At 46.7% G+C, this 26679-nt stretch overlaps 1 protein-coding gene across 5 annotated transcripts in view; it reads right to left on the bottom strand.

Annotated features, from left to right (window-relative positions):
- Positions 1–15261, bottom strand: part of M1AP (meiosis 1 associated protein) — a 39741-nt gene extending 24480 nt beyond the window's left edge. For all 5 annotated transcript variants that reach the window (XM_054066163.1, XM_054066159.1, XM_054066162.1 and 2 more), the window contains exons 1-3: positions 15110–15261; positions 12220–12273; positions 5440–5733 (exon numbers count right to left, since the gene is read on the bottom strand). In XM_054066163.1, coding sequence (XP_053922138.1) covers positions 5440–5688 — 249 coding nt within the window. In that variant the 5' untranslated portion in view covers positions 5689–5733; positions 12220–12273; positions 15110–15261. The remainder of the gene's footprint in view (positions 1–5439; positions 5734–12219; positions 12274–15109) is intronic.
- Positions 15262–26679: the final 11418 nt, after the last annotated feature.

Here is a 26679-nt window from a genome sequence, read left to right as displayed (position 1 = left end):
TCAGGAGCAGACGACTGTTATGCCAGTAACACCACACATGATCACTCCGCAAGTCTTCAGCTGTCTTCCCGATGCCTGCTGCTCAGCAGCCCCCCTCCTCTGGCCCTGTGTAATACAGAGGTAGGACTTGAGACGTAAACAGGAGCGCTGAGGCAGGGTGACATCCCCAGGCAACGGTCACCCTTGCCATACCCAAACTCTTTTACTTGCGGGGCTGTGAACTCTGGGAACCTGCATTCAGGAGCATTTGGAGACAGAATGTGGCCACAGGGTCAAAAAAGGGTCCAGAAACTCATGGGTAACAGATCTAGAAGCCAAGAGGAACAGCCTCAAATATATCCTACAACAGCCGTGGAACTAAGGAAGTGTGAGGAGAATGCACTGGAGAATGTGGCTGAGCTGGGAGCTCCCCAGAACAGCGTTTCCTTTCAGGATTGCACTGAAGAAGCATTGGTCTGCGCCAGGAAGGCCACTATGCTCTGGTACTCCTCTTTCAGGCCATCCATCACAGTAATTATTATCAAAAAAGCAAATGCTGATGGAAGGTCTGTGTACTCTCCTGCGTCAAAGATGAGCAATGGTTAGAAAGGGAAAATTATTCCACAGCTGTCACTTGTAAAAATGTTTCAATCCCCCAGGCAATGGCTGCCCCGAGGACAGTTTGTCTGACTCATTATGGCAAGGTGAACATCAGAAATGCAGTGATTATCAACCCGCTATGCTCCACTGAGATGCTCTGCGTCAGTCTCATAGACTGGAGGATACTGGGCTGTATCCTCACTGCTTGCTATGGTTATTTAGGCTGCCTGCCATCTGGGGCTGCCAATGGCAGCTTTAACAAATCCATGCTTCTCTGCTACTGAAAGGATAAAAGGAGACACTCCCTGCACACCTGGTCCTTTCACCAGTCATCCCAAGGCTCAGAAATCCCTGCCTGGGACATGACTGCCACTCACGATGCCATTTGGCATCCTGCCCTGACACCAGGTTGCTTATCACTTCCTTGAACTTGGAGTCACTTTATAGTGGTCACCTACCCCAAGAGAAGGCAGAGGAACACGAACCAGGCTTGTACACTCTTTCTCCAAGCAATATTAGCTGAGGCTACCTGGTATTTGTTAGTCAGCCACAACCTTTCCTTAGCATTGACATACCATACTAGGAAGCACCCAGGATACAGAGGTGTGGAGCATCCCAGATAGTGCTCACAGGTGTCAGCTCCCCGAGCTTCAACAGGAACTCAAAGGAGCCGAGATGTACCCAGGTACAGGTGAACTGCCAAATTCTGGCCACAGGAGAGACTATTAATGAGCTGTACCAAAGCTGTTAGAGGCAATAGAAGACACTGCTGCCAGAGGTCAATTTCCTCACAGAAGAGGCAACAGATGAACATATGACTCATTTCCTTCAGATGCTTGGAGCAGACTCTCTAAACCCTCCTGAGCAGCCATGGTTTACAGTATGGTCTGTGAGTGCGACCAGGTTATGAACCAGACAGCTCTGACATGTGTTCACAAACAGCTCCCATCGTTCGCAAATAAGGTGGGAAGAAAGGAAACTGGGACAGCTCAAACCTTGCCTCAGAGCTGTCATAAGGAAAGACACCATACTTGGTGCTCTACAGGGCGATAAGTGTCTGGCCCATCACATCAGTTCTGCTGTGAGGTTGGCAGTCTTTGATAAACACACCAAGCAGGTCCAGCCATGAGCCTCTCAAAAGCACTAACAGTGGAATTCCCTGTAGTCTGGATGCTTGCCCTTGTTTCTTTCAGCCCTTCTTGTCAGGAAAGGCCCGGGAGATGTAGGGGATGGCGGCCCATCCCAAGAGAAAACCAGTACAGGGCCCATCAGCTGGAGGTGCTCTGCTAGGAAACCTCACTCAGTCCCATGCCAACATTTTTGATGCTCTAATGCTCACTTCCCCTCTTGCCACTGCATGTTGACCCCCAGGGTTATTTACTTTCTTTCCTTTTCTTTGGCATTCACCTGGCTGGCAGCAGCCTCAGATCTCACTTGGTAATTGTGGCTCTTTCCAGGGAAGCCCTTTGGACTTGTTCAAAGGAGACCAGGAACAGAGACCATAAGCAAGTGCCCAGGAAAGACTGAGAAGAGGGCAACTGCACATGACACTTCCCCGTGTACTCTCCCAACCTCTATTTTCAGCTCTGGGGCTTTCCTGACTTCATATAATTTGTATAATAAGCAACCTTTAACATAGCTTGTCCTTGTTCCTCATTGAAAAGTATCACGTCCTTCTCCAGCTAGAGCAGAAACTCAGCGTGAGCAACAGCACGCCCTGCCGAGAGAAACGGGCAAAATCAGGCTTACAGGAAAGGAACAGAACCCTGATACTTCTGAAGAGAGAAAGGAACAGGCACTTATGAGACAGAGATGTAAAACTGCTCCTGGCTCCAGAAGCTACAGAGCAACAGACACCATTACTGGTGAAATTAGATCCATTGGGAAAGATAATCACACTGCCACCTTCTGCTGTTCCTAACAGAGAAAGAGCAGCTCTGACAAACAGCCTCTGACACACCAGCACAAGTCTAAAATAAGAAGACAGCTCACCAGGCAGAACCTGAGCATTGCTGGGGCGCAGGGGAGCATGGCTCACACGGGAGCTGTGCCTGTCAGCACACTGCTGGCTCAAGGTTCCGAGTGGGAACTTCGCTGTCCCAGACAAGTCCCAGAGGAACACAACAGGAAGGCAGAGAAGCTGATGTGGTTACCAGTCATGCAAACAAGAGGAGGGGGTATTTTTCAGCTCCCTGCACAGCATTGCTGAGTCCAGTACTGGAAGGCAGCACTCAGAAAATCAGAAGAGTGAGTACAAAGCAGAGCTTGGAAGTTATTAATGGCCTGTAAAAATGCCTTGCAGCTCGACTTATACTCTGTTCTCTTCCATTTACCAGACAGAAGATCAAGAAGAGACTTGCTTATATGTAGAGGAAGAATGTGTAAAACACAGGCAGATTCTTCAGTCTAGCCAAAAGAGGAAATATCTTACCAAATCCCTGGAAGATGAAGCCAATAAATGCAAATTAGAAACCAGTTGCAAGTCTTGCAATGACAATGATTAACCACTGGAAGAAATTACCAACAGAAGGACTTGATTCTCCACCTTGTAATATCCTCAGATCAAAACCAGATGTCTTTCTGGGGGAAGCGCTTTAATGACAGGCGGGTGCTTTAGTGAAATAGGATAGCCTGTAGCATGAAGGAAGCCAAACAATGATCTAAGGGCTCCTCTTGTCCTTAAAAGCTGTGATTATCAAAATGAGGAATTGTTGTTTAAATAAAAAAGACAGCCTGTCATGAGCAGAAGATTCATATGACAGAGCAAACAGAGGGATTGTGTCAAAGAGCAGATGGGCTCTGGCAAGCCATGATTACCAGGTGAGGTCTGAGGCTGCTGTCAGCCAGCACATGTAGGATTAGTCTCAGGGTATATTTAGAAAACACAAAAGGGGGTGTTTGGCCCAAAAAACTACAAATAAACTTGGACATGATGTGAAATCTCAGAAAACAGGCCTGAAAGTATAGAATCACAGAATCATGGAATGGTTCTCAGCCCATCCAGTTCCAATGCCCTGCCATGGGCAGGGACACCTCCCACAGGATCTGGTTGCTCAAAGCCCCATCCACCCTTGCTTCGAACACCTCCATGGATGGGACAGCCACGGCTTCTCTGGACAACCTGAGCCAGGGCCTCCCCATTCTCATTGTGAAGGATATCTTCCTAAGGTCTAATCTAAATCTTCCTCCTCCCGTTTTAAAGCCATTCCACCTTGCCCTTTCACTACATGCCAGGGTGAACTACACAGAAATCCATCCTAAGAAGCAAGATGAGTGTCTGTTCTGAAAGCTCTAATCAAGAGGGATTTCACAAGGCCTCCAGGAGATGTTTGGTTGGTATCCTTTTGTTATCCTTGTCATGTTACCTATAACCTGTTCTACAATACAACCGCCACCATTAGCTGCAGTCGTCTTGCAGATCACACCTGCTAAATTGCTGCTGACCTCTGTTTTTTTTCCCACTTGGCATTTCCTGAGATGTGAAAGCAGGACAAAATATTCCAGGATGTTTTCACCACTGCTGGATAAAGTGGCAGGGTTGATACTGGGTGTTTACACTAAGGTCATGTAAATGAGTGTGCTCAGTATGACTATCAATAAGTGAGACTTCACAGATACTTGTGTGCTTCATGGTGCTTTGTAATCCCCCACTTCTACGCAAAGCTGCCTGACAGTCCCCATCTACATTTATTCTGCTGTGTATCCCCAGATCAGTGAAATACTTGTTCTTACTGACTTAGATCTATGTATTTAAAAGATATGTAGACATAGTGTACATGGTTTAGTGGTAGACTTGGCAGTGTGAGGTTTACGGCTGGAGTCAATGTTCTTCAAGGTCTTTCCCAACCTAAATGACTCTGTGATTTCAGTGCTTGTCAGGCTGCACCTGGAATGCTGCATTCTGTTTTGGTCCCTACTATACAAAAAAAAGATGCAGTCAGGCTGCAGAGTGCGCAGAGAAGGGGCACCGAGATGTTCAGAGGACTGGGAAACCTTCCATACAAAGTAAGGCTGACAGGATAAGAGAATGGCGTTTGTTTAGCCTTGAGAGGAGAAGGCTTAGGGGAGACCTTACCACCATGTACCAGTTTATAAAGGGTGTCTGCCAAGAGGATGTAGACTCCCTTTTTACAAGGAGTCACATTGAAAAGACAAGGGGTAATGGGGACGAGTTGCCCCTGGGGAGATTCCAATTGGATTCCAGAAGGAAATTTTTCCCTGTGAGAACAGTTAAATATCATTGGAATAATCAGGGAAGCAGTGGATTCCTCTACACTGGCTCAGCTTGACAGGGTGCTGGGACATCTCATTTGAACAACAGATCACCTAAAGGGTTGGACCAGATGATCCGCGAGGTCCCTTCCAACCTGGCATTCTGCAATTCTACATTTCTCAAATTCAGTAAAAATATTTTGAATTGTGATCCTTTCCCCATAAGTGTCTGGAACACCTCCCAAAGCTGTGACACCTGTGTAACCAGCAGGGATAAAGACCCTTTCACTATCCAGATCACTGCATTCTAGAGCTGTATTTTGGTGATTTTGGTCACAAAGCAGTACAGATAGTGCAGAAAGCAGCACATGAAAGGCAGAGATACTACAGATAGTTTAGAATGGAGCAGCACAAAACCTAACTTATGCACAGGAGCAACTTCACAGATCAAAAATACAACATTCCTCTTTATAAACATCATTCCTTCATAAAACTCCTCTCTCCCATGAAGTTTTTGAAACTATGCTTTTTGAGAATGATTCATTTTCAGATATACCTTTGTAGTAAATCATAACTTTCTGTACTAAACCGCAACAATGTGTTGCATTTGTATTTACTGGATCCCCGGAACCACCATTTCACACTTACCGTGAAGGGCAAGAGACACTCAGGATTGCTCTGCACCACGTAGAGGCTCAGCAGGGGAATGCGGCAGGGGCCTGTCACACTGCACGCCAGACAGAGTGTGTTTTCCAGAGCTTCTGAGAGCACGGAACATGTGTTGGTCCAGCAAGGTGCTGTGACATCTACAATGAGGATCTGCGATGGCTGCTGGCAGTGTACTTTAGTAGCAGGGAAGATTCTCCGTGTTTCTGGGAGCACTTTTCTGGAATTCATGGCTTCTGAACACAGGTTATCAGATGCTCAGTTATCCATCTTTATCTGAATGGGAAAAATTAACAATTAACAGCAATGAGTCAGACTGTCCCCTTCCCATCACTTGAAAGCAGCCCAAGACACAGCAGGTAGTAATGATGTAGATTCCTACAGATTTTTCCTAGCAGTCTTTGTTTGAACTCTTAAGACAAACTCAAAGACAAGCAAAAATGCACACGCTCAGAAAACAAAATGGCTCAACTAAAGAAAATGCATGACAGATACGCTCTTACAGACGCAGCTGGGACAGTTAATAATCATAGAATCGTGGAATGGTTTGGGTGAGAAGGGACCTCAAAGCCCATCCAGTTCCACTCCCCTGCCATGGGCAGGGACACCTCCCGCTGGATCAGGTTGCTCCAGGCCCCATCCAAGCTGGCTTTGAACATTGCCAGGGATCGTGCTAAAAATGTTCCTAGCACAGCCGTGCCGGGCCAGGGGATGTGCGGTGTGACATGACCCCTCAGTACAGCTTTGGCACTGGCATCAGTGCACAGCAGAGACGGGATCTCCAGCAGCTGGTGGACAGCAGGACTGAACCCCAACCCCTGTCGCTGCAGTGCCCAAACGATGTCATCCAAACACCTGAGGGGAACACAGTTCCCACTCCCTGACACCCAGGACGAGAAAAGGAGCCATCATAGCCAAAACCGACCAGCATGATACAGCAAGAAAGTACTGCATAGGCATAAATTCTGCCTTGTGGATGGATGAGAGCTGAGCCTTGTCCCTCAGAGCATCAACACATGGGGTTAACTCTCCTATGTCTTATGTTGGGGATTCCAGAACTGGACACAGGCCTCCAGATGGGGTCTGATGAGAGAGGAGCAGAGGGGGAGAATCATCTCCCTCACCTGCTGGCCACATTGCTTTTTATGCAGCCCAGGAGACTGAAGCATCAGAAAACACCTCTGTATTTCTGGGAAGTTTGTCAGAAAAAGCTAAACAGAGCAATTGCAGACTGAGTGTCAAAACTGCGGCTAATGTCTCAGAACTGGTGAGAATGTTATGTATGTAGCTAGACAGATTATGTACATCCACGCGAGTGTCTCAGTTTGACTGGTAATCTGATACAATTTCATTGGAAAATTAAAAACTGCCAGATAGCGCCTTAATCAGCATGTGTCCCCCGTGCCCCCCCGGCCCTCCGAGCTTTACAATTTACAGCACAGTTTACTAAATTACTTCACTGAGCCTGGGTCAATATCTGTCTGCTGGCATTTCCTGTGATGAGGCTTCATACGACTGAAGCCCCCAGGCTATTCTCAAACAAGGACAGAAACCTCACCCCACAGTCAGAAATCTCTTTGATTTGCATTGATTTCAGAGATAAAAATGAGTGTTGGTTCTGAAAAAGACACAGCTTTCCTTAAATTAAATGACTTTTCTCATTCTTGACGCTGTACAAGACTATATTTGTTTTAAACTGCTTTAGTAAAATGGATCCCTCATCACCTACGCTCTCTAGCTTAATGAGAACTTAATTTCACATTTTTACCATAGCAGTGCCTCTGTTTAGCAATATTCATATGGTTTGTATGCAGTTCTCTGTATAATATTTGTCACAGGGTAAACTGCCCACCCCTCTCACAGCTCACACCTGTGACTCCAAGCCACAAGCAGGCTGGGTAACTGAAGAGTTCTGTACACTCTAACTGGCTGCTGTGGTAGAACCACATCTTCAGTTAAGCAGCGAGGGAGCTGATGGGAGCCCAGCCTAGGGGACGGCACCATCATTCAGTGTGCATGAGGGAAAAGCATTGGTCCTCGCAGCCGACAGACACTGGCTTATTGCCCAATCAACCAGAACTCGCTGACCGCCAGAGCTGGCTGCTGATGCTGAGGTACATTTATACCAGTGATGTACGTTTTGCTCAACACAAGAACACGCCTTTTTCAGAACTAGGAAGACAGGGACAGAAAGCAAACTCTGCCATATGAACGGACTTGTGAGTGCTGAAGACATTTCACAGTCGTGCATTATCTCACAGCCCAGGCGGCCAACCGCGTTCTGGGCTGCATCCAAAGAAGCGTGGCCAGCAGGGCAAAGGTAAGACCTCTGCTTCGCTCTGGTAACACCCACCTGGAGCCCTGAGTCCAGTTCTGGAGTCCCCGACATAAGAAGGAGATGGAACCGTTGAAGCGAGTCCAGAGGAGGCCACAGAGACAATGTGAGAGCTGAAGCACCTCCTGTACGAGTCCAGGCTGAGAGAATTGGGGTTGGTTGTTTAGCCTGGAGAAGGCTCTGGGGAGATCTTAGAGCTGCCTCCAGCATGTAAAGGGGCTCCAGGAAAGCTGGGGAGGGACTTTTTACAAGAGCATGGAGTGATAGGACAAGAGGAAATGGCTTTAAATTGGAAGGGGGAAGACTTAGATTAGCCATTAGGAGAAATTCTTCATGGTAAGGGTGGGGAGGCCCAGGCCCAGATTTCCCAGAGAAGCCATGGCTGCCACTTCCCTGGAGGTGTTCAAGGCCAGGTTGGATGGGGCTTGGAGCAACTGGATCCAATGGGATGTGTCCCTGCCCATGGCAAAGGGGTTAGAACTAGATGGCCTTTCCAACGCAAACCATTCTATGATTTTATGATTATCCTTTGTGCCCAATATGTTCCAGTTATACAAAGCCATTAAATAATATCCGAGTCTAAAAAAGGGTAAATGAGAGGCAACATCAAAGCCACTGTTACAGAATACCAAGGGTCACCACCATCTTCTTTCTAATACAAGAACCAGCAAAATTTGTGTCCTACCTCACTCTAAGTGAGAAGACAAGCCCGCCACAATGTGAATAACAAGTTGAAGTGAAGAATGTCTGACTGGGTAGTGGAGCCCTGCAGTCCAATGGCTGCGAGGACAACTACTCTGATGCAGAGAGGTAGGGAGGCAATCCAAGGAAACCATGAGATGTGATAATAATGAGCACAAGTTGTTGGCAAGGAAATGCACAGAAAACAGTGACTGAAAAGCACCAACAGTGACAGCCGGCAGGTTTAAGGACTATAAACACTTATTCTGTACATTACTGAAGGATAAAAGCCATGCCTTACACACATCCGGGACGGAAGACAATCTCTAAATAGTACAGATCCGTTGTTAGTTTACAGAGGTAAGGATTTCTGTAGCAGTGCAGAAAGTATTCAGTAATAATTCAGATCTGCATTTAGAAAGTTACCAGTAACTAATTATTCTCTTTTCCATCAGTGTTTAAGGAGGATATTGACCTGCAGTGCTATGACTGTGAGTTTTACCTTCCAGAAAGGGGAGCTTTGAACCATTCCTGTTCCACTTTGACTCACCTCAGAGCTGTGCCGTTTCCAGAGTAACCAGAATGTTCTGGTTTATAACAAAAAGCAGGCAAAACCACTCGGATAGCAACAGCCTGTTTGCCACAATGCATGTACCAGCCAAATCCACAGGAACATAGTGCAGTTATAAAATCAGTTGTGTAATTGTGCAAAATAAACCTCATTAATTAGTAGATTTTAGTAGGATTACACAAAGGCCTAGACAGGAGTGTCAGCAGGGAATAACTTGCCACTATTCATCATTCAATTTAAACACACTTGCTTCTAGTCACTATAGTGCTATAAAAAACAATAAATCCCCTCCATGAATTAATTAAGAGCTCATTAATGGAGAAATTGCAGGTATCTAAAAACGAAGATTATTAAGTAAAATATTTCCATTGTGGTTAAATATGGCAATCTGGTTTTTACTTAATTAGGTAGAAACCAGATGATGCATACAAATATATTCATAGAACACAGTGACATTGCAAAGAACAATCATTTATACCCGCTTACCGCAGCTGCTTATCAAACTGGGCTCATTTGCATACCGGGCATTTTAATATAACCCAATGCAATTAACCAGCAGAGGCAGGGGAAGATGAGAGTTTATGTCACCATCAACTCATCAAGTCCCTGACACAGATTGCCAGAGGCAGGGAGTGTGCTCTGCAGCAGCTTCCCTGCACGCTCACCCTCTCCCTACGCTCTTCCCAAAGCATCTGCTGTGGGCCAGAGGTTCACGGAGGAGACAGATCTTGGGTCTTGCCCTGTCTCTTATTTTCATACATTTATCATTTGGAGTTTCAAATCAGCTGGTTTAACATACGCTGTTTTCTGATTAAGCCCCCAGACCCTGGGAAATGTGAATATTCTCATGTGGAAGACAGACTAAGCTGCATAAAAAAGTGGGAAAACACCATCAAGCCACAGAGAAGCTGAGCCGCAAGGTGGCCACACAGCATGGACGGCCCCTGTTGTACGCCTAGTTGTCTCACTGGCCTGGAAAGGAGGGCATTTATTTAAAAAGTCAGGGTGAACAAAAGAATAAACCAAACCAAAACAACAAAAAAATAAAGTTAGCATAAAATCAACCTACCAGAACAAAAATTGAAATTCAAGACCCTGTGTAACAGAAGACATACTTGTTTTTCAGTGCTAAAATCAATAATAAATAAATGGCTTTAGGCTTGTGCTTTTATTGACATAAAAATCACCCAATCTCATAAGCACAGTCACTTTATCATAGCATTAATATCACTTTGTATAACCTTTATAGGGACTTTTCTTCGTAAAAGAAGAGTAATTGTAACATTACAGGAGCTGACAGAAAGGCTTCTTCTAATTCTGCATCACTCAAACTGAGGCCACAAATGACTTGAACACCTTTCACTCAGAGCGCTGACAGGTAATGTGACGCAAGGACGAGCAGGCGCATAACGGATGTGCCTAGGCGCCCCTGCAGAGCAGCCCGAGCTGCAAATCCATCAGGAATGCTCCGGGGAAAGACGTGCTGTCAGAAAGGGCTCCTGTCTGAGTGACATGCTGGGACTCTCAGAATTAAAATCTGCTTGGTATCGTAATACCTTGCTGATGAGATTATACGCGTGATTAATGAAGCCTGAGAGGACACGTAGTCTATCTGGACTGGCAGCTTGATTAAGAAACTTGAATGATATGAAGTCAACATATATATTAAATGGATAAAACCTGCATAATTCATAAGCCTCAACAATAACGGCAGACAAGCAATCATCGCTGTGGATGCTTTAGTCATGAGAATGAGAGCCACATGGACATATCAGAGCAGACTCGAACCGCCCTCCATGGGAACAGCCTCACTGCTTGCTCTTTCTTTCTCCTGCTCCCAACATAACACATATTGAATCCTTTTCAACACAATGAAATAGGATCGAGCAAGAGGGGACTGTTATTTCCCTTTCACACTATGATATGTCCTTTAATCTGATGGTCAGGGCGCTGTTCTGAGAGGTCAGGTACGTGGGACCTAATGGCACCGAGCACCGTTCAAACAGAGAACAGAAACCCAACAGAGTGCAGAAGGCCAGGAGTACACAAGGGATCCAGAAAACACGGTATGCGCTGTGTAAGGTCCCCATGAAGCCATCCTTTGAGAATCTGTGTCCTTCAGATCCTGCCACCTTGAAAGGGATAAAGTATGACCAGAAAAAGTCAGAGGAAAACAATGGCTTTGAAATGCATATCAGAGTTCCTGAGTAATGAGTGATTAAATAGATTCTGATTCCTTAGCTCCTAAAACAGATGTCTGAGGGTATATGGGATGGAACCACTTAAGGTCGTGAATGGTGTTGAGAAGGAAAACTGAAATGATTATTCACATTTCTCTTACCAAAAGAGGTAGGAGACATTCAATAAAATTACCTGGCAGAATGTTAACATGAGGTAAAAGAAGCATTTTCTCATGCAGGGAATAACTGGAGTTCCTAGAAAAGCAGGGTAGAGAGGCCAAATCCAGAATGAGTTACAAATGATTTTGTAATTACTTCATGAAATGAGACTCCCTCACCTGCTAAACTGACAGATGTAGATAAAACCTTAGCCCTAGAGAAAGCTCCTCATGCAGAGGCGTTCCAGTGAATTTTCATCTCTGCGCTCATCTCACACCCTCCTTCCGGCAACATCTCCTGACCGCTGCCAGCAGCACTGCTAAGCAGCCAAGGCCCAGTCTGACCCTGCTCCCCAGCTCATCCATGGTGGGGAGCACTGGGCACAGTGTCCTTTGCCACTGATATCAAGACTCTTCAGACACACAATTAATATAATTTATTACATCCAAGGAGTTAAAAAGAAATGAAACTGCTCTCAGGAGGCAAGTGGTGCTGGTTTGTGGAGAGCAAGAGTGAGCATGAGGGAAAAAAGGCAGTAAAAAACAAACCCAAAGACCGTCCATTGGGATTGTATTTTAAGTCTTATTGGAATCAGAAGCTGAATGTGTGGCACTGAATAAGAAAAGGGCACTAGACAGAGGATGCACCAGCTCTCCCATTTGTACTCCAGAAGCTAAGTCCAGCATGAAAAGGATTTGGATATGTCCCACATGGTCTTCAAGCATGTAAGATGATGCAAAGAGGACAATAATGACCACTGTTCCCAAGGAACAGGGCAGGTCACAGAGGTGCTAGGGTAAAAGCTTTGTAATAACAAAGCACGGGGAATACATTACCTGAAGAGACTACAGCATGTTTCTCACTGGAGGTCACAGAGGTCGTGGTGACACCTGTAACACAATGAGCAGGAACAGAATTACTTGGAGAGTTGGGAGCAAGGAAATAGAAAGTCTGGATTTAGCTGTTAGAGCCATCAAGTAGGCATCAAAGAGGGAATATGAGGGGCTGAGAATTTGGCTTCAGCACACCTTGAAATAGCTTGGTTCATCTGTGAGTCATCAGTGTTAATTTACTTTAGTCCACAAAATCTCTTTGCAGATGAGATCACACAGAGATCAGGGGGAAAATCAAAGGGAGTTGAGGCCAGAGAGCCATGGAGATACACTACCTGAAGGAGAAGATAATTTTTGCAGAGATCCCCGGAAAAGGAGCAACTGCACAGGAATTGATAACTCAGCCAGGAAATGTAAGGTCAGATGATACGGTGAGAGCAGGACCGTGAAATGTGTCCAGCCTATGCAAGAAGGATAAAGATGGAGTGGTGCTCCGAGCTTTAGCTAAGAAGGGGCTTGGGTGAGAGCAAAGGAAGAAGCTGGGGCAGAAAAAAAGAACCTCAGGTTGCAACAGCAAAAAATGCATGCAGGGAAAAGCAGTGAAAGAAACATTGCCATAACTGCAGAGGTGGGTGGAGTGATGATATTTGGGGGAATGGAGGAGATTTAACTGAAATCATGACAGGTGCAGACCAGTTCTACTACAGAAGTGGAAAAATTGACAAGAGATGAGCTCGGTCTGTTTAGCTGGCAGTGCGAGATGCAGCAATTGTCATAGCCACTTGAACCGTCCAACACTGAAAGAGTTACTGAAAACAGAGGGGCAACAAAAATTAAGTATAAACTATCTGTGAATAAAATTGATGTTAACTACCCAAGCACCTCAGTTCATTTGCAGCTCTGGTGCCAGTCGTTTGGCTGTGAGCTGGCAGCCCACCCACACACCTCTGAGGGCAACAGGGACACAGAGACCAACAGAGGACCCCAGGTAATACTCTGACCCTGCTCCTGCCCTCAGCTGCACTTCCCTGAGCCTAAGGAACATGGAGGCAAAACGTTGGACCAGGAAACCAAACCCAGACTTCGAGGAAGGGACACCTTCCAGGGCTGCTGCCTGGGCTGTCCCAGAGAGCCCTTCTCCAGGGTAAAACCCATGAAGATGAGTCAAACCCTGAGCACCTTCCTGACAGGGTGGCTGCTGAGGGGTGCAAGGCACATTGTGGGATGCAGGGAAAAGCAGTTTGGGATTGCACAAGGCTTATTAAGGGATGTTTAGGAGATACGTCAAAAGTGGGCAAAGGGATGGAGCCCAGGTGATTTGGGAAGGAACAAGCGTGGGAAAATAGAGGGGTAAGGAGATAAAAAGAGCCACTATCACATGAACAGCTGGCTGGTCAGGACGCTGGCCTGGCCTGGCCCTGTCATGACCATCATAGTGTGGAACAAGGGCAGTCCTGGCTTGAGTGGGGTGTGTGTGCATGCATGCATGTGTGCTTGCACAAAGCATGTGTGCATACACACCATCGTCTGCACCAGCAGCTGGAGCAGGGCTGCAACCTAACCCTCCCCTGGCACACCTTCCTGCCATTCATTTGGGTCAGAGAGAAGAGCTCAGCGCCTGTTCCTCCTCCTCCCCGTGTGAGGAAGCTGCGAACTGCAGTGAGGTGCCCCCTTAGTCTCCTCTTCTCCAGGCTGACAAACCCAGTGACTTCAGCTACTCACATGCTTCCCCTCTAAACCTTTCACTCCAAGTCCTCCTCTGGATGCTCTCCAGCAGCTTTAGATCCTTTTTATCCTGTGGCACCCAAAACTGCATGCAGTACTTGAGGGGTCTAGTGCCTGCTGTCACCCACGCTCCCTTGTACCAGTCTCAGACCCCAATTCTCACACTGCAGAGACTTCAGTTGTTTAAAATGTTACTCATCCACCTAACATACAAGACTCTCCTCCGCAGAGCTCTGTTTTTCACTGCCACTTCCCAACTACAGAGGTATGTGTGCATAAAAGTGATTTTCTTACTGTGCAGCACAAGAAACGAACTAACAAAAACAAGCAGCATTGATATTGTCATCAGCACTGGCCATAAATACAGCTTCTTCACTACTGCTTAATGTAATTCGCCGGGGAGAAAGCCCACACTGATGCAGCTCCCAACACCTCAAAAGAACTGGTTGACTTTTTAACCAGTGTTGTGATACACATATGACTGCTTCAGGCTGAAAAGCAAACCAGTACCACACAACCACTCACACACACATCCGTGCAGTTTCCCACACGCAGACTCCAGTTTGCCCACCCCAAAGCAGTTGCAGCTCCCGTATGACTCTGTGGCTTCAGCAGCTCTCCAGAGCTGCAGTCCCAAACGATTCACTTCAAAAATCAGTGCCCAAAGGGCACTGCCAGCCCTAGAAACAGAAATATCCCAGTGCATTGGGATTTTACATCCACCTCCGCACAACCTCTTTTCAGGGAGCTGTGGACAGCGATGAGGTCTCCCCTCAGCCTCCTTTTCCGCAGCCCCAGATTCCTCAGACGCTCCCACAACCCCTGTTCTCCAGACCCTCCCCAGCTCCGTTCCCTTCTCCAGACGCGCTCCAGCCCCTCCAGGGCTTTCTCGGAGCGAGGGTCCCAGACCTGAGCCCAGGATTAAAGGGGCGGGAGGACGATCCCGTCTCTGTTCCTGCTGCCCAGAGGGGGGAAAACATTTTAGCGGGGCCTGTAGCGATGGGAGAGGGAGAACAGTTTTAGGACGAAAGAGAGGAGACTGAGATGAGATCTTAGGCAGAAATGTTCTCCCGTGAGGGCGCTGAGGCGCCGGTAGCGCACGGCGGCGCGGTCCCGGCGCTGCCCCAGGCCGGGCCGCAGGGAAGGGACCAGGGCGGCTCCGCGTTACCTGCCCGGTGCAACGCGTCCGGCCGCCTCCCCCACGCCGCCGCCGCCCCGGCCGAGGGCGCTCAGGGGGCCGGGGTGGGCGAGAGGCACAGCGTACCCCGAACGTCCACGATGCCGGCGACCCCACGGGGCGGTGCGGCAGCAGTGCGGGGCATGCCGGGAGATGTAGTTCGCGTACTCCCGCGATGGACGGCGCTGTTGGCCGCGCTGCATGCCGGGAGTTGTAGTCTGCGCACGCCTCACGGTCTGGCCTCGCGCTCTCTCACGTGTCCAAATGATGCGCATGCGCATAGGCGCGCGGCAGCCGCGCGGTGCTGCGGCGGAGCTCGCGAAGCCGGGGGGTGCGCGGCTGCCTTCCCCCCTCCCGTGCCATTCTGGGCGCTGCCGGGCTTAGCGCTGAGCGGTTGTGTGAGCAGCGCTGTGTTTCCTGCTGCTCTGGAAAATTCACCGACTTTTTGTTGTCCTGCCTGGGAAAGCTGCAAACCCGGGGTAAATACTGCGGGGCCACAGCGTGGGGAGCGGGGCCGTGAGGGGCCGAGAGCGGGGGGGCGGATTTCAAATACCAACTCGGCTCCGCCCGGCCACACCGTACCGCACGGCTCGGCTCTTCGGTGCCATTCATCCCACCGCGCCCGCCGCCGCCTGCGGCCCGTGGGGTGCAGGGTGGGGCTGGGAGACGGAGAGCGCCCCGTTTCCCCGCCCCGGTCTCCCGCCGGGAGCCCCCCTGTCCTTGCCTGGGCCGCGCGCGTCCCCTGTATCCCCTGACAGCCCCGAGAGCGCGGGCTCTACTTGGCGCTGACTTGTGGAGTGATGACACCAAACGCAGAGTTAGGTGCAGGTACGCAGCTGTGCACATGATCTTTCCTCCAAGCTTGCGCACTGTGTCAAAGCCGGTACATCTTTATTGTGCCATGTTATACGTATGCATTAGGGTAACATACACAATCATGTCTTTTCCAAGAAGTGGGTAGGGTTAGTAAGATTAGGCACTGGAACTCATTATCATAGTAAGATTAATTCTGGGAACTCATTATCATAGGTCTCCTCCTCTTAGCGCTTGCGTGTTTTCTTATGGTAATGGTCGATGGAGTCTTTGGGGATGAAGACAGGCAGTCTTCCTCGCGCTGAACTTTTCATCTTCCCTCCTTGCACCTGCTCTTCAAGAGCTCAGGCCATCTTTGGGCCTTATCTCTCCCAGCTAGTGGTCCTTCCCATGTCTGTTGGAGCAGTCCTTGTTATCTGGCTTCAACCAGATACAGTCACTGCCCCGCTAAACCTCAGAATTCTATATTTTAGTTAATTCAAACTTATAACTTTTAACAAATGATTTCTTCTTTCAATTCCCTGCTTTCCTTTATCCTAAGCAAATTCTTTTGCCCACATAAGACATTTCCTCAAGTAGTCAAACAAAATACTGAAAACATTGCAACATAAGACAGATTAGAATTCCTAAGATGATCATAACTATCATAGCACCAAATAATTGTTTTAGCCAGGTAAAATTAGGTAACCAAGAAGTTAGTTTCTCCCGCAGTTCTGGAAACCCATACGAGGTATCATCTAAGGTTACACCATTCAAGATTTTGGCCTGTTTCCAAATTTCATCTATTTCTACCGGTAATTCCAGTATGACAAACACAGTTATTTTCTATCCTTTCGCTGGATTTGGAGCTTTAGGGGTCCAGTCGGTGTTGATTCCCATTGTGGCATAGGAGCCTTCTTGATTCTGGTGTGGTGTATCCATGATGCTTGTTCCTTAATCCTGACTGCAGTATGAGATGTTAGTAGAATTTGAAAGAGTCCTTTCCACTTTGGTTCTAAAGATGAGTCTGAAATAGATCTTACATATACATAATCACCTGGCACAATATTATGAATTGGTCTATCAAGACCTCTCGCTCGAGTTCCCAAAACCTGTCTTTCAACCTTTTGGAGCTATTTTTGTAAACTTATCACATATTCAGACAATATCTCATTTCCAATTTGTGTTGTTGCACCCATTTGTATATCATAAGGTCTGCTGTATAATATTTCAAAGGGACTGAATCCTTCCTTGGCCCTTGGCTTCGTTCTAACTCTCAGTAGGGCCAAAGGTAATGACTAAGGCCAGGGCAATCCAGCTTCTTGCCCCAATTTTACAATTTGCAACTTAATCAAATTGTTCATCTTTTCCACCTGGCCACTTGCTTGTGGCCTGTAAGGTGTGTGTAATTGCCAGTCTATTCCCAATACTTTACTAACTTGCTGAACAGTTTTTGCGATGAAATGGGGCCCTTGATCTGAAGATGTTATTGCTGGGACCCCAAACCTTGGTATTATTTCTTATAACAATACTTTAGTTACCTCTCTAGACTTATTAGTTTGGCAAGGGAAAGCTTCTGGCCATCCTGAAAAGGTATCCGTTAAAACAAATAAATACCTATACCCCTCTTTCCTTGGCCATTCTGTGAAATCAATTTGCCAATGCTGTCCCAGCTGATTTCCTTTTTCTATTTGTCTTAACTTAGTCTTCTGGTTTACTGGAGGATTTGTTTTTAGACATATTTCACACTGTTGAGTTACCTGCTTGATGGCGGTATATAGGTTACGAGCAACTATATTTTGACCTAAATATTTATACAGGGCCTCTGTTCCCCAATGCGTCTTTCCATGCTCTGCCATAACTACGGCCCATAATATTGTAGACGGTATTATTATTTTCCCTTGCAGAGTCTTTGCCCGCTGCCCTTCTTCTACTTTCCCTCTAAATCTTCAATTTATTTTGGATCTTCTCTGGAATATTTAGGATCACAGTTATTGATTTCTATTTTACCGTCAGGGACCAGGGATTGCACTTCTATTTGTGGTAGGCTAAACTCAGCCACTCTTTTAGCTTCACGGTCTGCCAGAGTTTCCCAGCTCTTGACTTTTTGATGAGCTTTGCAGTACATGATAGCCACCTTTTCTGGCAATTGGACTGTCTCCAGTAACTGAAGAATTTCTTCAGCATGTTTTATCTGTTTTCCTTGTGTAGACAAAAGTCCCCTCTCTTTCCAGACTGCCCCATGGGCATGAACTACCCTGAAGGCACATTTGGAATCTGTCCAAATATTGATTCTTTTCCCTTTTGCCAGTTCCAACGCCTGAGTCAGGGTTATAATCTCTGCCTTTTGCACTGAGGTATTTAGGGAAAGGGCCTTGGATTCTATCACCTGATCTGTGGTGGTTACCGCATATCCAGCCTTACGAATGCCTTGTCGAACGAAGCTACTCCCATCTGTGTACAAGGAGCCTTCAGCATCTTCCAGTGGTTCTTCTTTCAGGTCCAGGCAGCTGGACTATACGGCTTCGATTGTTTCCAAACAGTCATGAGATATCAGATCTCCCATATTCCCGCTAAGAAAAGACACTGGGTTGACAACGTTAGTAACCACTATTTCCACATCATCTTGCTCTACCATAATGGCTTGGTACTTTAGGAATCTCTGTGGTGATAATCAATGTCCCCCTTTTATTTCTAATATTGCAGACATAGTATGTGATTAATTTTCTGTCCTAGTGTGAATTCTCAGGCCTGCTGTGTGTTGAGTGTAACCGCTGCTACAGCTCTCAGGCAGCTTGGCCATCCTTTGCTCATTTCACCAAGGTGCTTTGAAAATCTGCACTGCTCTTCTATATGGCCCTAAATTTTGGGCCAAAACTCCTAAGGCTGTTCCCTGCCTTTTGTAGGAGAATAGCCAAAAGGGTTTTGTTGTGTCCAATAAGCCCAAGGCTGGTGTTTTCATCACTTCTTATTTCAATTGGCGGAAGGCCTTGTCAGCCTCTCTACCCCAGTCAAGATCCTTTGAGTTTGTTTTCAAAAGTTTGTATAAAGGTCTTACCAAAAGTCCATAGTTAGGGATCCATAAACGGCACCATTCCATCATACCCCAGAAGGTGCGAAGTTCCTTTTGTGGTCTGGGAGTTTGACAGATGGCTTCTTTTCTTGCTGCTCCAAGTGTCTGTTGTCCCACAGTAATCTCATATCCTAGGTGTGTTATTTGTTGTTGTACCACTTGGGATTTCTGTGGAGAGACTCGATACCCAGTTAGTCCAAAAAGTTTAGCAAACTAACTGTCCATATCATACACAGTTCTTTTGTTTTGGACTACTCCTGCCCCAGATGTCTGTTCCCATTGTTCCAGATCCTTGGCTAATTGATTTCCAAAAAGAGTAGGACAGTTTTTAAATCCTTGAGGTAACACTGTCCATCTAAGTTGACTTTGTCTCCCAGAGTCGAGATTTTCCACTTGAAAGCAAACAATGGCTGGCTTTCTGGGCTCAAAGGCAGACAAAAGAAGGCATCCTTCAGGTCCAGTACGGTAAACCAAGGTATTTCAGATACTGATTTGGTTAATAATATATAGAGATTAGCCACCACAGGGTGTAAGTCCTCAGTTATTTTATTAATAGCCCTAAGATCTTGTACTATCCTGTATTTCCCATCCGGTTTCTTTACTGGTAAAATAGGGGTATTATATTCTGACTCATACTCTATCAATAGCCCATATTTAATAAACTGATCTATTATTGGTTGGATACCTTTCCGGTCTTCCATTCTCAGTGGATATTTGATTCTTGCAGGATTTGCCCCTTGCTTTACCTTAACTACTATTGGGGAGGCTGTTTTTGCTTTTCCCGGTGTCTCCAATGCCCATACCCCTGGGTGCGACGGAAGGAGGAACAACACACAGTGACCAATATGATCAGAGTGAAGTCATTTATTCAATCTTTTGTTCTGGTTTTATACCTAACTAAGCTCTAATTAGCAATCGTGTTAATTGTTGATTGGTACAACATATCCTAACAACAGACAGTGATTGGTTACATTTTTCAAGTTACACCTTTCCATGGAATCAAAACATTTTAATCGTAAAGTTACATTGTTAAATTACACATCTTGTTCCCCTGCTTGGTTCTGATTTTCTTGAGCCAACTCCCTCATTCTCACCGCACGGCAAAATTCCTCTGAAATCACTTCAACCTTGAAGCCTTACACTAAGGCTTTGTTTCTAAACACTGATACTCAGCACTAGGATTGCTCACAGGATGGCCCCTTGATTTTAGCCACCCTTCAATTCCCCCTTCTTTTTGAGCAATCCAAACACCGTTGAAAGCCTTTTTGATAGCTGTGTTGGTCATTTTTCTTACACAAGATAAAATGCATGGTACAACAGCTAAAACTACTACAATCATTATTAAAATAATTAAGCCTTGCTTTAACAATTCTCTTACCCAATCAGGCAAACCAATTCCCAAAGCCAATGTTGCTATGTTTTAATTTTACTGTTAGGGCCTTTAACTCTTGTAATTGTTTAAATATAGATTTGGAATGATCAGACAAATTCATACAACACAAGCATTCAAAGTCTTCACATTCATGTCCTTGTGCTAACAACAAAAAAATCTATGGCCGCTCTATTTTACAAAGTCGAGTGACAACAGAATCTAAATCTAACAAAAGATTCTGTAATATCATAGATGTGGCATTATTTTATTTTGCTAACCAACACCCTAATTTGTTGAGTTGACCCAAAGCTCTGCTAGCGGCCACTCCTGGTGCCAGTAAACTCGTGATTACAATCTTATCCAAATACCAAAAGTTCAGGTCATCCTTGCAGTCTTTGCTGTATGCATGTATATTCCACTTTGAGCGATGTTGTTTTGTAATGTTTAAAATCATCGAATTATTGGGTGTTAATAATGTCAGTCTGCCTAGGCTGCAAGGTCCTCCACAAGTGTTAGAAGGTATACCTGGCCATGCTCGATCTCCACAAACAAAAAACACTCCTGGTGGTAATTGCAGTGGCCTTTTATGGGGTTTGGCTAAGAGTTCTTTTGTGGTATAGTTGCACCACATTGTTTGATTTTTAAAGGCAGGGTGAGTAGCATTCACAATAACTGCATTGGAAGAATTTCTCCCTGTACAATCAAAGATTACACATGCATCAGCTTTGACTGATCCTAAAATATCCAATTCTTGAGGTTCTAGATGCATCTTGGGTAAATAATCTGCCCATACATTCCATGTATCCATACATCCTTGCATTTTGTTAGTACAAGTATATAATGAGCCCACTGTCTTTGGCGTAATTTCTACGTCCAGTGGGACACCTACAAAACATGTCTGATAAGGATTGTTGGGTGTTGCCATTGATAAACATAGTGAACTACTGTTAGTAATGTTTGTCAGGGTAACCCATACATTTGGTCTCTGAGAAACTGAACTATAGTCACCTACACTATGCACAAAGAGATTAAGAAAGAACATAGATAAAAGCTGCAAAATTCTCATGTTGAAAGGCCCTTAAAGGTTCTCAAACCAAATACAATCATACAACTATCGCCTATCATCTGAAGCATTTTTCAAATCTTTCCTCTTCCAGGCAAAACGCTTTGCACATTTCTTAACTGTTTGATCCCAATCTTGACTAAAAACTGTCCAAATATGAGGAATTGGTACAGTTCCACTGCATACCGTTCTTAATACTCGAATAATGTCACCTTTTCTGTGTATTTCTTCTTGCCACGCAGCCTGTAGCACAAACAATTGATAAGTGAAATCAGGCTTGTGACCTGTAACAACTGCAAGCCTAATAGCTTGACTTGTAACTGCTAACCTATTTTGCAGACACAGTTCACACCATCTACACGTTAACAGAGCTCTTTGGTAATACCGCGATTGACAGTCTCCACAAAGAACCTCTACCCATGGATCACAGCTAGAACATTCATCGCAAATTCTGAGTCATTGGTGCACTTCTCAGGTAACTCCTCTGTCGTGGGATTCTGCTGTTCTGCAGACTTCCATTCATTCCAGGGCTTGATCTACTTTTGCGGCACCCAGCGAGGTCCGGTATCTGTTGAGACACAAGCATAGCCTCTTCCTGTCACTTTTAGCTCAACAGGTTGTTTCCATTCACCTGAGTCCCAGTCTTTGTATTGTACTTTGATACCTTGCTGGTCCTGGTTATTCAGTCCTGACTAGCGATCGGTGGTGGATTACAATAGGAGAGCTAGTTCTATTTCCAGTTAAACATAAAAAGTTCAACACATAAGTCGCTTTTGCAATTCTTTCACTAGGAGATAACATTTCTCCCCCCTTTTGTTTTTGCAAAAGTGACTTTAAGTTGCATGAGAGCGTCCTACAGTTGCTTGACCTGTTGGTGAATGTGGGATGCCCGTGTAATGACAGATTCCCCTCTAAATAAAAAAATGTTTAAATTTGTGAGAAACATAAGCTGGTCCATTTTCTGTTTTTATCGCCTGAGGTACTCCCAATGCCATTATAGCAGCATGCGTGTTTAATCACATGTTTGGCAGGTTCCCCGGTCTGTGCTGTGGCCCATAAAGCCATAGAAAATGTATTTACAGAAACATGCACATATTTCAGTCGACCAAACTCCTGAGTATGGGTAACATCCATTTGCCATAATTGTAAGGCCTAAAGCCCTCTTGGGTTCACTCCAAACCCATACCTTGTGTTTGGCAATTCGGACAAGAATTGACTATACCTTGCGCATCCGACAGGGGAATGTTAAACTGGCATTTGAGCACCTTAGCACTTTGGTGAAAAAATCATGTGAGGCTTTGGCCTGTGTAAAAAGATTGCTTCTAGGATCGTTCCAAACTGCAGCAACAAGGCGATCAGCGTGATTATTTCCTATTGCCAAGCCAAAATCAGGTTGATGACTACGCGTATGAGTGATAAAGTACTCATGCTCATGCTGTTCCAACAGGTATAACAATTGCAACAACAAAGTATATAATACCTTGTTTTGGACTTCCCGTATCATGGCACGCTCCAATCGACAAACTGTTCCTACAACATACAGTGAATCAGAAACCACATTTATAGGCCGTGAAGTGTAAGTTTGAAATACCCATACGACTGCACGCAGTTCCATCATTTGTAACGAGTCACCCAATTCTTTGGCTAATGATTTATGATGCCATTTTCCTTGTGTCTGCCATGTGATGGCAGCCCTGCCAGATTTCTTGCCTGCTTCAGTAAAAAATGTTATTCCTTTACTGGTCTTTCTGAACGCATTGGCACTTGTTCAAAATTTTGATGTTGTATTAATGGCAAGATTTTACTAGATGGAAATGCATTGGTAATGTCTCCTTCATAATCTGTTAATGCAGTTGATATGTCCTGTGAGTGCTTTATGAGCTAATCCAAATATCCTTTGTTAATTGGCAAATAAATGTGTGAAGGCTCGACTCCAGATAACTCTAAACACCTCTTTCTACCCTTCATTATTAATTGACCAAAAAGTTCCAGCCTTGTTGTTATTGTATTTTTTGGCTGATATGGTAAAAATATCCATTCTATAATTTGAAATTTTTTATCAGATTGTTCCAAAAGGCCTAAAGGATGCTTTTGATTTTGACCAGAGTTAATTAAAATTAACTCCAGTGGTTTGTCCCTAATATAGCGAGTTACATTAGACTGTAAAATCTTTTCTACTATTTTGTGCAATGCTTCCTTTTGGTTATTAGTTAACTGTCATCTGTCGTCCACTGAGGTGGTGGTCCATAATAACTCCATTAACGGAGGGAGATCATCATTTGTAATTCCTGTCAAGGGTCAGACCCACTGTATGTGTGAGACAGGCGTGTCACTGGCGTGTCATGGGTGTGTGACTGGCATGTGATGGCATGTTACTGGCATGTGATGATGGGTGTGTGACTGGTGTGTGATGGCATGTTACTGGCATGTCACTGGCATGTGACTGGTGTGACACTGGCTTGTGAATGGCGTGTGAATGCATGTGAATGGCGTGTGACTGAAGTGTGATGGCGTGTGACTGGTGTGTGACTGGCATGCGATGGCGTGTTACTGGTGTGTCACTGGCGTGTCACTGGCATGTCACGCCGTGTGACGGTGTGTGACTGGTGTGTGACCGGGCTGTGCTTTGCTGGCGCCGGGACCGGCTCGGGCTCCGGGCCGTTCGGGGGCTTCGGTGCTGTGTCTGTGCTCTGCGTGAGACCCTGCGGGGGGGGAATCCCCGCTTTGGGACGGGGGGAGAAGGGGGGGGAAAAGGGTTAAAAGGAGGGGGAAAGGGGGCCAACCGGGGAAAAACAGGGGGAAAGAAGGGGGGGAAGGAGGGGAAAAGGGGAAGGAGATGGTTAGGAGGGAGGTGGCTTTTTTGAATCCCTTTTTTTTGATCTGCCTGCCACCACCGCTGCTTTCAAAAGCTGTGCTTGTCCTCTTTTCCTGCCCGGTTGGCTGAGGCGAGCACTGGGGGGGGGGGGGCAAAGGGAGGCACGGGCTGGGGGGGAGAGAGGGAGTGTGAGTGTGCACGGTGTGTGCAGGAATGCGTCTGCATGGCTCTGAGTGTGCAGGAATGTGTACATGAGCGTGTGCGTGTGTGTCCGTGCTTGCTGTGTGTGCGTGCGCAGGGCAGGCAGGAATGCGCGTGCACAGCTCAGGGTGTGCAGAGCCGAGCGTGTGTCTGCAGCTGAGTGTGCTGGGCTGGGGGTGTGTGCATGCGCAGATGTGTATGTGCACGTGCACGTCCATGTGCATGTGCTGGCGAGGGGGTGCCCGGGGGGCTGTGGGGACGCTGGGGGTGATGGTTGCTCAGGGTCCCCAATGCCACCCCTCAGCTCTCCAACACCCTGCCGCTCCCCCAAATCCCTCTTGCAGCCTCCCGTGACCTCCAACCCCCTCATACCCCCCCAGGTGAGGCTGAGGAAGAAGCTGGTGAAGAAGGTGCTGAGGGAGAAGAGGCCCAAGGCTCTGGTCAAGGTCGCCGCAGCCCCACAACAGCCCTGTGAGTACATGCGTGTGAACACGCACCACACGGCACACAGGTGTGAGCACACCCTGCACACACAGGGGAATGGGATTGCTGTGTGATTGACTTGTGGAGTGACTGGCGTGTCACTGGTGTGTCACTGGCATGTGAATCGTGTGTGACTGCATGTAACTGGCATGTGAATGGCGTGTGATGGGCATTTGACTGACGTGTGATGGTGTGTGACTGGCATGTGACTGGCCTCTAACTGGCGTATGATGCCGTGTCACTGCGTGTTACTGGCACGTCACAGCGTGTTACTGGTGTGTAACTGGCGTCCGACATGTGTGTGACTGGCGTGTCAATGACACGGCTTGTCACACGCCATTTACATGCCAATGACTGGTGTGTCACTGGCATGTGACAGACGTGTCATTGGCGTGTAAATGGCATGTGACTGGCATGTGGTAGCGTGTTACTGTGTGTGACTGGCATGTTACTGGTGTGTGGCGTGTGTGTCATTGGCGTGTTACTGCGTGTTACTGGCATGTGACTGGCGTCCGAAACTTGTGTGTCTGGCGTGTCACTGGCGTGTGACAGCGTGTCACTGGCATGTGAAAGCGTGTCACTGGCGTGTGACAGCGTGTCACTGGCGTGTGACTGCTTGTGATGGCGTGTCACTCGCATGTAAATGTCATGTGACTGGCATGTGATAACATGTTACTGCATGTGACTGGCGTGTAATTGGCGTGTGACGGTTGTGTCAAACATGTGACTGGCGTGTGACTGGCGTGTGACTGGCATCTGACGGCGTGGCAATGGCGTGTCACTGGCGTGTCATTGGCGTGTTAAACTATGTGAATGGCATGTAATAGCATGTTTCTGAGGCAGGAACACGCCATCACATGCCAGTTACACGCCATTTACACGCTGTCACACGCCAGTCACACGCTTTAACACGCCAGTGACTGGCTTGTCACACGCCATTTACACGCCAATGACTGGTGTGTCACTGGCATGTGACAGGCGTGTCATTGGTGTGTAAATGGCGTGTGAGTGGCATGTGGTAGCATGTTACTGCGTGTGACTGGCATGTAACTGGTGTGTGGCGTGTGTGTCACTGGCGTGTTACTGCGTGTTACTGGCATGTGACTGGCGTCTGAAACTTGTGTGTCTGGTGTGTCACTGGCGTGTTATTGCGTGTGACTGGCGTGTGACAGCGTGTCACTGGCGTGTGACTGCTTGTGATGGCGTGTCACTCGCATGTAAATGTCATGTGACTGGCGTGTGATAACATGTTACTGCGTGTGACTGGCGTGTAATTGGCGTGTGACGGTTGTGTCACTGGCGTTTACTGCGTGTGACTGGCGTGTGACTGGCGTGTGACTGGCATCTGACGGCGTGGCAATGGCGTGTCACTGGCGTGTCATTGGCGTGTTAAACTATGTGAATGGCATGTAATAGCATGTTTCTGAGGCAGGAACACGCCATCACATGCCAGTTACACGCCATTTACACGCCCATGACACGCCAGTCACGAGCAGTCACATGCCAGTGACACGCTGTCACACGACAGTCACACGCAATAACACACCAGTCACACGCTTTAACACGCCAGTGACTGGCTTGTCACACGCCATTTACATGCCAATGACTGGTGTGTCACTGGCATGTGACAGATGTGTCATTGGCCTGTAAATGGCATGTGAGTGGCATGTGGTAGCGTGTTACTGCGTGTGACTGGCATGTAATGGTGTGTGGCATGTGTGTCATTGGCGTGTTACTGTGTGTTATTGGCATGTGACTGGCA

This window comes from Cuculus canorus, chromosome 4, assembly GCF_017976375.1.
Source record: "Cuculus canorus isolate bCucCan1 chromosome 4, bCucCan1.pri, whole genome shotgun sequence".
Taxonomy (NCBI): Eukaryota; Metazoa; Chordata; class Aves; order Cuculiformes; family Cuculidae; genus Cuculus; species Cuculus canorus.
The sequence above is the reverse complement of the archived record's forward strand: the minus strand, read 5'-3'. Positions and strand labels throughout refer to the sequence as shown.